The sequence below is a fragment of the Vespa velutina genome, chromosome 7, assembly GCF_912470025.1.
Source record: "Vespa velutina chromosome 7, iVesVel2.1, whole genome shotgun sequence".
Taxonomy (NCBI): Eukaryota; Metazoa; Arthropoda; class Insecta; order Hymenoptera; family Vespidae; genus Vespa; species Vespa velutina.
The window spans coordinates 6,882,579-6,895,078 of record NC_062194.1 but is presented as its reverse complement, the minus strand read 5'-3'; the positions used below and the strand labels follow the sequence as shown (position 1 = coordinate 6,895,078).

Here is a 12,500-nt window from a genome sequence, read left to right as displayed (position 1 = left end):
AGAGAGAGAGAGAGAGAGAGAGAGAGAGAGAACTATTATTCATGCCTCAAAAAGTTACCGCTAAAACTATTATATGAATTTCTCGAACTTTTTCTCGAGAAAAAAAATTTGACCAAATTTCTTTTGAATCTTCGTACGAACGAAATTATGGATATTAATTATTCTAATCAATTCCAATTTTTCTCATTGCTTTGGCAGAAGAACTCGTTAAACTAATCTTAACTTCTCATTTTATAATTGATTCGAACGAACGAACGAACGAACGAACGAACGAAGATATTTCAATGACGATAGAAATATAAGAGCTTTAATCTACTTTTTTTTTTTTTTGTCGCGATCACAATTTTCTTACGTAAAGCAAAAAAAAAAAAAAAGAAACGTGCGAACTGTTTCTTTTATTTATTTATTTATTTATTTATTTGTTAATACTATTCGATTGTCTTCACTTGAATATGTGATTATTTCTTCGGTATAGATATTATATGAATAATACAAATATACAAATATTGCGTTTGTAGACTGCGACAATATCGTGTGTGTAATAATATCGATGTATCATGTTAGTAATATCGTGGACTCTGACATTGTAATGAAACGAACAAACGTTTATTAATGCTACTATATAACTGGACTGAGAATACATAATGGAAGAAATAGTAAGGATAACAGAGAAATCGGTAAAATGAGTTAAGTTTATCACGTTTCTTATATAAACATATTACATGTGTAAGTACATATGAAGTTTAATCGATTAGATAAATAGATATCATCATGATCGTTAAAAATCATGATAGGAAAGAAAAAAGAAAAAAAAAAAAATCTCAAACTTTTAAAAATCTCTCTGACTCTTTATGTTTTATGTATTATACATAGACGTATATGTACATACATATGTACATAGGTACTTATATTTTTTAATAAACCTCTCGAACGCATCGTTCATTAAAAAATATGCGTCTCTGTATCCGTAGGAGAACGAACTTAAATAATAAAAGGTCAACTTTAACGATGTTCCACGATAGAAGAGTCTGCTTGATTAGGTCATCCTGGCTACGTTAATGACTCCTAATGCTTTAACAGCTTTTCATATTCTCGATCGTTCGTAACGATCGTCACGTAGGAACGGGATGCGCATAATATAGTACGTATTACGAGTTTTACGTAAGACATTGAAAAGGAAGCATTATATTTCAATTGAATTTAGTGAAATTAAAGAATCCTACGTTCAAAATATGTTCGATTAAAATTAATAAAATTTATTAATTTTAATTATTAATCGTCGATGATAAATGACACGTCATAAAATTCGAACATTATTCAAATCGATCAAAAACTTTATATCCACTTATGAAGAACGTTGTTCTCTTTATTAATGATAAAAAGGGAGAGAGAGAGAGAGAGAGAGAGAGAGAGAGAGAGAGAGAGAGAGAGAGTGATAGATAGAGATATATCGCACTTTAGGAAAATGGATCGATTCGAAATTAGCTACTTATAAGAAATATTTGCCGAGTTAAGATCGCTGACGTCACGCTGCAAGTACCATTTGCTTCGTGTTGGTTTACGCGCTTGTTACTGATCGCAAAAAAATACCAACAGGCCAGTAAACTCGGTATCGTGTAAAACCCTTGCGGGAATTACGGCCACTCGCCGAAGTTAATTTCGATCGGCTCCTTTTTTTTTTTTTTCTTTTCTTTTTTAACCCTCATTTTACGAGTATATAAAAGTGAGTGCTTACTACTATCTTAAAGAAAACGCAATAGCATAGCAAACTCGTCATCAATTATTTAACGAGAGATGAAATCGCAAATGACGCAACACATGTACCATACGTCCGTCCTACAACACATATTTACTTACGATCCTATCGTCATTTGGCTGACTATATAGCGACTCGTATCACTGGATACGTTTCATCTAATTCAATTCGAAGCTGATGCAATGATATACTTGTCTTCTCTTCTCTTCTTTCTTTCTTTCTTTTTCCTCTTTTTTCTTTTCTTTTCTTTTCTTTTTTCTTCTTCTTTTTTTTTTTTTTTATGAGAAAATTAATCTTCTATGGAATCCATATATACGATCGAGACTTATTATTAATGTTATTTAAAAATTCGATTTTAATTCAGATTATTAGATCAAAATTCTTTATTAATTATTTTTTAATTGGGAAAAGATTATTAAAATGCTACTCGCGTGACAATCGAAAGTCATATAACATATATATATATATATATATATATATATATATATATATATATATATATATATATATATGTATACTTCCATAATATATATATATACATATATATATATACTTCCATATTATATGTATATATATACATATATATATATATATATATGTAGGTACGCGGATTTGTTACGTCGTAGTGTGGATATGTGAACGCTGTAATTAAGAGGATTGAGCGTTAATTGAGCAAATCGTTGTTTACGTAGCTCGTTCTTTTAATTAATACTCATTTACGTATCTAGACTTAGGCGATAAAAAAGTCAAGTAACGAAACATTCTTTCTCTCTCTCTCTCTCTCTCTCTCTCTCTCTCTCTCTCTCTCTCTCTCTTTCTCTACCTCTCTCTTTCTCTCTACCTCTATATATATTTCTTTCTGTCTATCTCACTTTATAGTTTCCAAAGTTTCGAATTTATCGACGACAATGTTTCGTCGAACACAGTTTCGATTCACTTGCCAGAACGTGTTCTCGATAATCCTCTCAACGACAGATGGAGAGAGAAGAAGCATATAAAATGTATATAACAGGGAGCCCTCTATGTGAATCGCTCATCGACTCCTTGTTTGCTCCACTTTAGATAAAAATATTTACGTGCTATGCACTTTCGTTCTTATGCTACTACAACGATACGTTCTTCTCCTCTTCATAGAAAAAGATAGATAAACGAAATCGTAATTGACGCTTACGCGACTTCACGATCATACGAAATGATCGTCGACATTATTGTTCTCCTCTTTTTTAAAAATAATCGATGATAAATAATAATATCAATATATTTTTTTTTCTTTTTTTTTAATGTATATAGATATAACGTACACGTATACGTATATACATATATAATTTTACGTATTTTCTATGTAAATATTATAGTATCGCCACCGGTTATTCTTCGTTATATCATTTAAATAGGGATCGTTCCATTTGGAATTCTTCGATTTTATGTAAAATGATGTGACGCACGTTTTTGGAAAAAAAAGAAAAAAAACCATTCCTCTCCTTGTGTATTTTCCTTCGTTATTTCTAATGGTAAAAGCAGGACATCGAAATTACGTAAGTAGCCGGACTTACCTGTACTGATCGGTAAATATCCTGAAAATAAGAATTCGCATTTATTTTACAACGTTCCACTATTTGTCCGACATGCTTGTAAAAATATACGCGCACACCCTTTCCTTCTATGAATTTTTTCCATTTTTAATGCATTACTGCATACAAGCGTGACATTCTAATGAACGCGATAATAGATTTTTTTTTCTTTTTTTTTTTTTTTTTTTCTTTTCTTTTTTTTTTTTTTTATAGACGAAAAAGCTCGTATATCTTATGAAATAGGAAAAAAAGAAAAAAGAAATTAGCCTTGAATTTCTTTTTCGATAATTAGCCAAGCGCTTGAAACTTCTTGTTATTAATTTCATTCCATTTTGCCCGTTAACAATCTATCGAAACTTATTAATTCGTGCGACAGCATCAGATTCTCGAACCTAATTAGTTATTAATAAACTATCTAATCTCTAATTAACGATACTACTTAATCATTTGCCAATTCGATAGCTCGGTATACCATTGCAAGCATCATAAATATGATATGTTAATAAAAATATTTGTAAGATTTATTTTTACTAGTCTATGTATTAAAAAACAAAAAAAAGAAAAAAGCGATGTCGCAGTGTTAAAATAGATTTTGTATTGGTTTGTGTGCATATTTGCTACTGTACAAGGTATTCATGGGATTAATAAATAATGAAGAAGAAAAAATGTGAATACGTAATAATAATGAAAATAGAGTGATGTGCTTACAAGCAGTAAAAAAAGAAGGAAAAGGAAGAAAAAAAGGGAAAAAAAAACAAATGAAACAAAAAAAAAAAAAAAAAAAAAAAAAAAAAAAAAAAAATAAACTCATTGCCATAGTTCTTCCATGATCTTCTCTTTTTCCATTTTGTTTTAATTAAAATGAATTCTATATCTTGCACAAAGTTCAAAATGAAAAGTTTATAGTGAATCATAGTGTAGGAGTAAAGGTCAAAAGTAAATTGTCGGTCGAACTCTGGCAAAAATCAAATTTTCACGTTTTTACAAAATTTTCATGCACGTTTAATTTTGTTTACATTTATATATATATATATATATATATATATATATATATATATATATATATATATATATATATATATATATATGGAGAGGAGAAATGATGTGAGCCTGGAATTTTAGTGTTAGAAAGAAAAACAATGTGAAACAATGTTTCTCTCATTTACAACGACCGATTATTGTGGCGGGGGTGTTAATCAGATTTGTGAGTGTATTATCTAAATGTAAAGAAAACAAATGAAATAGGAGAGAATAAATAATAGGATCGATTACATACGCTCGCTCGACAGGAAGCTCTGTCTCTTTGAACCTGCAACCCAAGGATCACACAGATGATATTTTTACACCCCGCACCGATTATTGATAATAATTTTTGTAATGATTGGAAATTTACAAAAGAAAAAAAAAAAAAAAAACAAAGGCAAAAAAATATACATATTTGTAAAACTAATTGACACAATTGATTGATATATTTCATTAAAGAAAATATACGAACTAACGAAATCATTAATGATAGTCTTTAAATTTTGAAAGATTAACAATTATCGCTAATATTAGATTTATTTGTTTCTATTTTAAAAATTTACAACAACGTTATTTCGTAACATTTTGTTTCTATATTAAATCATATAAAAAAGAAAAAAAAAAAAGAAAATCCTGTATGTAAATTTTTAATGTAGAAACGATTCAAGATAGATGAATGACAAACGTATATGATCAATGAAAATGAATATAATATATATATCGTAAGCATCACCGTCACCAAAGCTACAAATATACTTTTTAAGCTACACATTTATGGCTGTTCTCATACAGCTCTCGATCCATATGACGAATAAAAAAAAAAAAAAAAAAAAAAAAAAGAAATATCAAAATAATCCTAAGTATTCTGAAGCTCGAAACGGCCATCGAGCATCTTTCGAAATATCAAAATGTTATTATCTACATTCTTTGGCGTGAGCAATTGTAGCTGCGTGCGAATTTTGATACGAAATACCAACGAAAGGATTATCACGTGGCTTAAAGTGATCTCGTTTATTGATTATATTGAAGAAAAATGAATGTAAACAAATTAATGACCGCTTCTTTTCTACATAGTTGTTACTCGATAACATCGACTTTACAAATTTTTTGCTAGTTACCTACATTATCGAGCAAAATCTAATCGCACAAAGATAACAGAAATCTACTATACCAACGAACGATAATCCCGTCATTGCATGTAGAAACTAAAGTGCATCGGACGATATTGCAGATTCCTTTCTTAAAGAAAGATGCACGAGGTTCGTTTAATCGACGTTCGGAAATCGAATTAAAAACAATGAGAAATATTATAATTCTTTCAAAAAATATTTATATTATATAAATGTAGCTTAATAAATTCGATCTTCGTCGTTCGATTCTTAATTGATCTATATCATAGAAAAATATAATAATCTTTCCGTTAGTTTACCTCGATCCTCGATTACCTTATAGATTTTTCTTACAACGAGATCTACTAAAATATATATATATATACGTGTGTTCCGAGGAAAACGAAAGAAAGTACAAAGAAAAGAAAAAAAAAGAAACGAGCATCTTACCTTTCACTGGCAATGGAACTGTTTCGTGACATCGACTTCGGTGACATCTCAAAATCGCTGTCACTCCGATAAAGAAAACTCTCCCTTCTTTGTGGTAGCGTTTGGAGAACCAAGCCTGCACTTGGCGAGGCTCCTCCACCGCCACCGGCACCACCGTCCAACGTCGAAGCTCCATTTTCGACGTCGAAACTGTAATAATATAAACAAAATTAAAAGGTCAATAATCTATTCGATATCGCGAAGAAAACAAAAAAAAAAAAAAAAGGAAAAAAAAACAATCACAATAAAAACGCTTGTCACGATTTTGTTATTAAAATAATCTTTCTTTTATATACCGAAACGATCCCAACCAAGTGTATGTATATATATAATAAATACACAAACACACACAAACATATGCACTTGTGTTTTCTAAAATATTATGTTGGAAACTATGAAACGGGCGTTGAATGAAAATAAAAAATTAAACAAAAACGCCCGTTTCATAGTTTACAACCTAAAACTAGATTGGAAACTATGAAAAGGGCGTTGAAAGAAAATAAATAATTAAACAAAAACGCCCGTTTCATAGTTTCCAACCTAATATATAAAAATCATATTTTTAATGAAAATATATATATAATCTTTTCCATTTTATTATATTAAATAGAAGTTGGCTCTAACGTCGGATATGGAACAATGATTCTATTCAAAAGAAATTATTCAATGGAAAACAACCGACTGTACTCCGGACGGGGTCTTTGACCATGTAACTACGCTCATGTCAAGGAAGATACGTAAAACGGAAATAGACAGATGTTGGAAAACGATTGGATACTTTCGTTAAAACAAACATTAGCCATCTGAAAGACTCCTCTCTTTATCCTTTCTCTTTGGAGAGAAACGCCTATCTCAGAAACAGCCAATATTCGCTACTTTAACGAATGAATCACATATAACGTACCTAACGTGCGTCAATGGAGACTCAGAACAAAGGAACCATATTTTATTGATTATCACCATAAAATAAATCTTTATTTCACTTTCGTATCATGATTATTGACATATATGTTGTTGTGTCAAATATAAAAAATAGAAAAAAAAAAAAAAAAAAAAGAGAAAAAAGAAAAAGAAAAATAAAGGATAAAACAGGAAAAAGAAAAGAGAGAGAGAGAGAGAGAGAGAGAGAGAAAAGTAGTAGAAGAAGAAGAAGGAAGAAAAAATGAGGAAAATATAAACGACGCAGTAAAACAGATTTATCTCTTTCACGCTTAATTAGTATTCCGAAGCAAGTCTTGTGTAAACTATTTATTATCGGGACAGTGGAAATTTGTTAAATTATTTACTTAGATGTATATAGGTATGTGGGGGTGTATATGTGTTTTAGAGAGAGAGAGAGAGAGAGAGAGAAATAATATTATTTTGTTTTTGTTTTAAAAATATACAGAATATATATTTTCGAATTTTATTATTGTAATGAGTAAAATTTAACCGCAATTTGCGCACGACTACTCGAAAGATTTTCTCATGAAAACGAATCGTTTTCGTTTCAAATAATTACAAGATCCTATCCTTAAATAACAATACGTCAATGTTTCTCTTCTTCTTTTACTTTTCTTTCTTTTTTTCTTTTTTTTTCTTTTCTTTTCTTTTCTTTTCTCTTTTTTTTTTTTTTTTTTTTTTTTAACTCATTTATTTATTTTTTTATCTAATGTCATCTCATTCTTTTCGCATTTCGTTAAGATCATTCGTTTATCTTCGAACATTTTTCTTTTTCCTTTTTCTTCTTGTTTCTTTCGCATTTCTTTTTATCTCAGCTTCTTTTACCTTACATACGAAAATACAAAATTACTCAAACGAATTTCGAGTTTAAATTTTGTCGATTTATATTAAAAGTAACGAGTCAAAGTACGACTGGAACTCATATTCAGTTCATGAGAATGTACGATTTTTAATCATATATGAAAGATAACATCAAGCTTTACTCTTACATTCATGTAACATCGAGTTACATTCGTGTATAGAGTAAACGTTCTTTGATTAACCTTAACGAGAAACGTCTTCCATATATGAACACAAATATATACATAAAACTTATACACTTACGAACTTATACACTTACACATATACGTATATCTTGGTGTCTGACCAATGTCAAATATTGACCTATTCCACTGCGTTACTCAAGGCTACGCTATCAGTTATATAATTTAAGATTTCTGAGATAGACAGTGAAGTGTTCCGAGAGATTAAACGAGAGTATAATAATACATCGAACGCTAATATGATGCAATATACGTGCAACGAGAGAGAAAGGAAACGTACAAGAAGAAGAAGAAGGAAAAAAAAAAAAAAAAGAAAAACAAAAAAAAAAAAAGAGAGAGAGCTAAAGAGAAAAGAACGAAAATAAAAGAAAAAAAAAGAAAGAAAATAAAAAACAAAAAAAAACCAAAAAGGAACAAACGAATTTTTTTTTTGTATTTAACGTAACGTTATGTCGACAAGTAACTAGCTTGTCCGTTTCAATGGTAATTATTATGCTCCATTATGTAAGCAAACAATTAATTCTCTAGCCTTGCCATTCAACGTTTGATAGTTTGTGCGGTCGCTGGCAACATGGTTACCGAACATTACACGCAAACAATTACCGATATAGCTAACAACACACGTGACAATAATGACGTGACTAGTGTAATTTTCCTTGCAAAGAAAAATCTCTCTCTCTCTCTCTCTCTCTCTCTCTCTCTCTCTATCTCTTTCTCTCTATTACTCTTTCGAAAGAACGAAATAAATCATTGTTTCACATCCAATCGTAAAGAACAACGAGAATACCGGAAAAACTTCGTTAACGAAGAGTCTCGAGTTTCGTTCGATCATTTTCCAAGATATTCGATCGCTCGTGTTAGATAAGGAAAAGACTTTCGTACATATATCATGGTTGAAAAGTTTCAAAGGTGCGTCTTGTTTGTTCGAGGAAGATACAATGATGACCAAGCCTTGTATCGGTCGATAGAACTAAAATGAGATCGATTAAAAGTTCGCTTCCGTTTCGTATAGGGCACACCTTTTTTCGTGTCAAGTATAAGCCCTTGGAACGCGTAATCGGACCAAAAGGATTTTATTTCAATTTTGTTAACTAACGGAAAAGAATTAAACCTCGTCGAAAAGATTTAATTGATTTTTTTTTCTTTTCTTTCTTTTTTAATTTAAATATTTTCGATTAAAATATATATATATATATATATATATATATATATATATATATATATATCATCTTGAGTGTTCTCGTTTTTCTTAGAGATATGGAGAAATAGAAAAAGCTTTTTGTTATAAAAGTTGTACAATACGAAGGTGTCTATAATATGGCTGTAATAATTCTTTCCTAAGTGGACGCGTAAAGGACGTATGAAAATCAATTGAGATTTTTTTTTCTTTTTTTCTTTTTTTTTTTTTTTTTTTTTTTTTTAATGGAATCATATGTTTTCCATTACATTAGACGTGCAGCTTAATATTCTCTACGAAAAAAAAGTATTGATCCATGTAAAGCGAAAAATTATTTACTTAGGAGATTTTTTTTCAGCTTTTAATTTCGCATACTAGCGACTATTAATGATTCTTTCATTCTTTATTTTAAATAAATAGAATAAAATTTACATAATTATAATAAAAATTTTAATAAGTTCATTATAGTTGTGGTCTTGTTACGAGAAAAAAAGATCAAAATTAATATTAAAAAAATATTAATAAAATCGATTTTATTATAACAATATTATTGCAATATTTAAATAAATAAAGAATAAATTACATTTGAAAACGATTTTTGTTTCAAGTTTCTACGATTTTTCGTTCCGGAGATATCGGCTTCGAAAGATTTTCATTCATAATTTGTATATTACATTTGTTCGTAGTAATGTAGTAGGACCACGTAAATTCTTGAAATTTATATAGGTCAGTGTGCCATTGTGCCAATATGAATGAAATTATATAGGTCAGTGTGTCAACGTAAACGTCTTACCTTTACATGTGAATATCTTCGGAACTAAAAGTCATAAAAACTTGTTTGAAATACTATTTTAAAGAACAAAATATTCTTTATTTTTTCAACATATTGTTAATAATTAATTAACAATTTGTTATAAACAATTTTTATAAATAAATTCTTACGAACTAAATTCATCTTATTTTGTCCGAAAAAGAAATCAGACTTGAATTGATTTATAAAATTATATGAATTAATAAACGAATTACTTTTTGTATCATAGAAACAATCTTTTTTTTATATTATTAAATTTTTTATTTACATGAGAATATCTTCGTAATTAAAAGTCATGGAGACTTGAATAGAATATTATTTTGAAAGGTCAGTATTTTCTTTATTTTTCTTTATTATTTTCACGTATTGTTAATAATTAATTAAGAATTTGTTATAAACAGTTTTTATAAAAAAAATTCTTAATAAATAAATTCTTCTTATTCTCCCAGAAAAAAAAAATACATATTGCGAGTGATTTATAAAAAATTGGATAATTTCATAAATAATTAATAAATAAATTACATTTTTTTTTACATCATATAAATGCAAAATAATGATGTACGATAAATTAAAAAAAGAACTATTACTCTCTTACTATTACTATTATTTATTTATTACTACTCTTATTATATCTTAATCGCATCGATATAGTTTCTTAACAATATTTAAATTAAAATATTCTCTGAATTAATAATTTTTCGATATGCATAAGTTAATACTTTTTTCTAAAGAATGTTGAGCTGCATCGACAAATCCATGAAATGGATCAAAAAGATATAATTCCATTTGAAAAAATATAGCTGACAACCTTCATATGCCCTTCACACATACACTTACAAAAAATATTATTACTACCATATTATGGCCCCTTTCTGTATTGTAAGAGTTTTATAAAAGAAATTTCTTTATTCTTAAAAGAAAAAAAAAAGGAGATACTTAGGGAGATCAAAGTTATTGCCTTACCATGTATATAAATTTATATCTCATATAGGTATTATATTATATCATTCGATAAAAAAGAATAAGTCATAAATTTTATATATATATATATATACACAATACATATACATATATAAACACACACCTATTGAATATATACAATTAATATGTGTATATATATATATATATATATATATATATATATATATATATATTGATATCGGAATTTTTACTAGTTCATATTTAAATAAATAATACTAGTATTTTTTTTTATTGAAAATGTTTAATATTTTATATCGAAATAAAGGGAGAATATATCTAACAAATATAAATAAATGTTATTATTTTATGTTAGTATTTTACTGAAAATAAATATTTAATATTTTATATCCAAATAAATAACACATGGAATATATTAATATAATAAATATCTAAAATAAGATTATTTTATTTATTGAAACGCCTTTTAATATTTTACATTTAAATAAACAACACGCATAAGTATATTTTATATTAAAAAAAGATCTTGAGATTATTTATAGGCCAAACGAATAATAAGAATCTACGATTTATTAATTTATCCAAGTGAATTTCTGATAGAAATAAAATGTCATACATTTACATTTATCGATCGAAAACTTCTTCAGTTAAAGAGTTTAACAGTTTAATCTTTTGTAACAGTTGGATCTTTTGTTATTTATGAAACCGTGATTGTTAACAAGAAACGTTTCTAATTGCTTCGATAATATCCTTCATTTTGCTACCTTTGAATTTACTACATTACTATGACAACAAATCATACCGAGAAAGGAGAAAATTCGCGTTCAAAGCGACGTATTACAATCATAAAATAGAGAGAACCTACATCGTGAATTCGAACATCGATACGACCACTTTTGCATTAATCACTTTGATATTCCAGCAAACAATGTTACGCCAATCGCAGACATTTACACAAGTATATATACATATATATATATATATATATATATATATATATATACTACATGGATGTGTGTGTGTGTGTGTGTATAGATGTAGATTCATATATAATATATACAAACACACACACACACACACACACACAACTACACGATGTTGAAATCCAAGGGACAAATATATATTATGGCCGCATTTCGGAATTCGCATTCAAGTATATAGATGCGTTAAACTCATTGAAATTATATCGATCTATGCAAAAGGATTTTACAAAATTGGTTATAATTTATCAGCGTGCAAATGCAAAGCTTTGCAGTTCAAAATTCCAAATGGAAAATCTTCTCGTTTATACGATTTTCCCATTTTGTTGATATACACTTACAATTTATGTTATTATGCAATCGTAGGTAAAGAAAAAAAAAAAGAAAAAGAAACATTTAAAATAAACATGTCAATGAGTAACTATGTATCGATAATAGATATCTATGAAAATATTTATATTTGACCTAACGTAAATTATTATCAGGTAAAGATTATAAGTTGTTAAATATACTTTATAAAAATGTATTTAATAGGTAGTGTCTCTCCTCTCTCTCTCTCTCTCCTCTCTCTCTCTCTCTCTCTCTCTCTCTCTCTTTCTCTCTCTAATTGGATCGTTCTATTAATAATTAGCTGATTACATAGTCTTTAATCGCAAAGGT

General features: G+C 28.2%; 1 protein-coding gene across 16 annotated transcripts in view; it reads right to left on the bottom strand.

Moving 5' to 3' along the window:
• The window catches only part of LOC124950291 (cAMP-specific 3',5'-cyclic phosphodiesterase), a 333,991-nt gene that overhangs the window by 56,548 nt on the left and 264,943 nt on the right, over nucleotides 1–12,500 (bottom strand). For 12 of the 16 annotated variants that reach the window (XM_047496751.1, XM_047496752.1, XM_047496758.1 and 9 more), the window contains 3 exons: nucleotides 5,910–6,098; nucleotides 4,604–4,636; nucleotides 3,310–3,330 (listed from right to left, as the gene is read on the bottom strand). In XM_047496751.1, the coding sequence (XP_047352707.1) occupies nucleotides 3,310–3,330; nucleotides 4,604–4,636; nucleotides 5,910–6,098 (243 nt within the window). The remainder of the gene's footprint in view (nucleotides 1–3,309; nucleotides 3,331–4,603; nucleotides 4,637–5,909; nucleotides 6,099–12,500) is intronic. The other 4 variants (XM_047496749.1, XM_047496763.1, XM_047496746.1 and 1 more) reach the window with 3 other exon arrangements.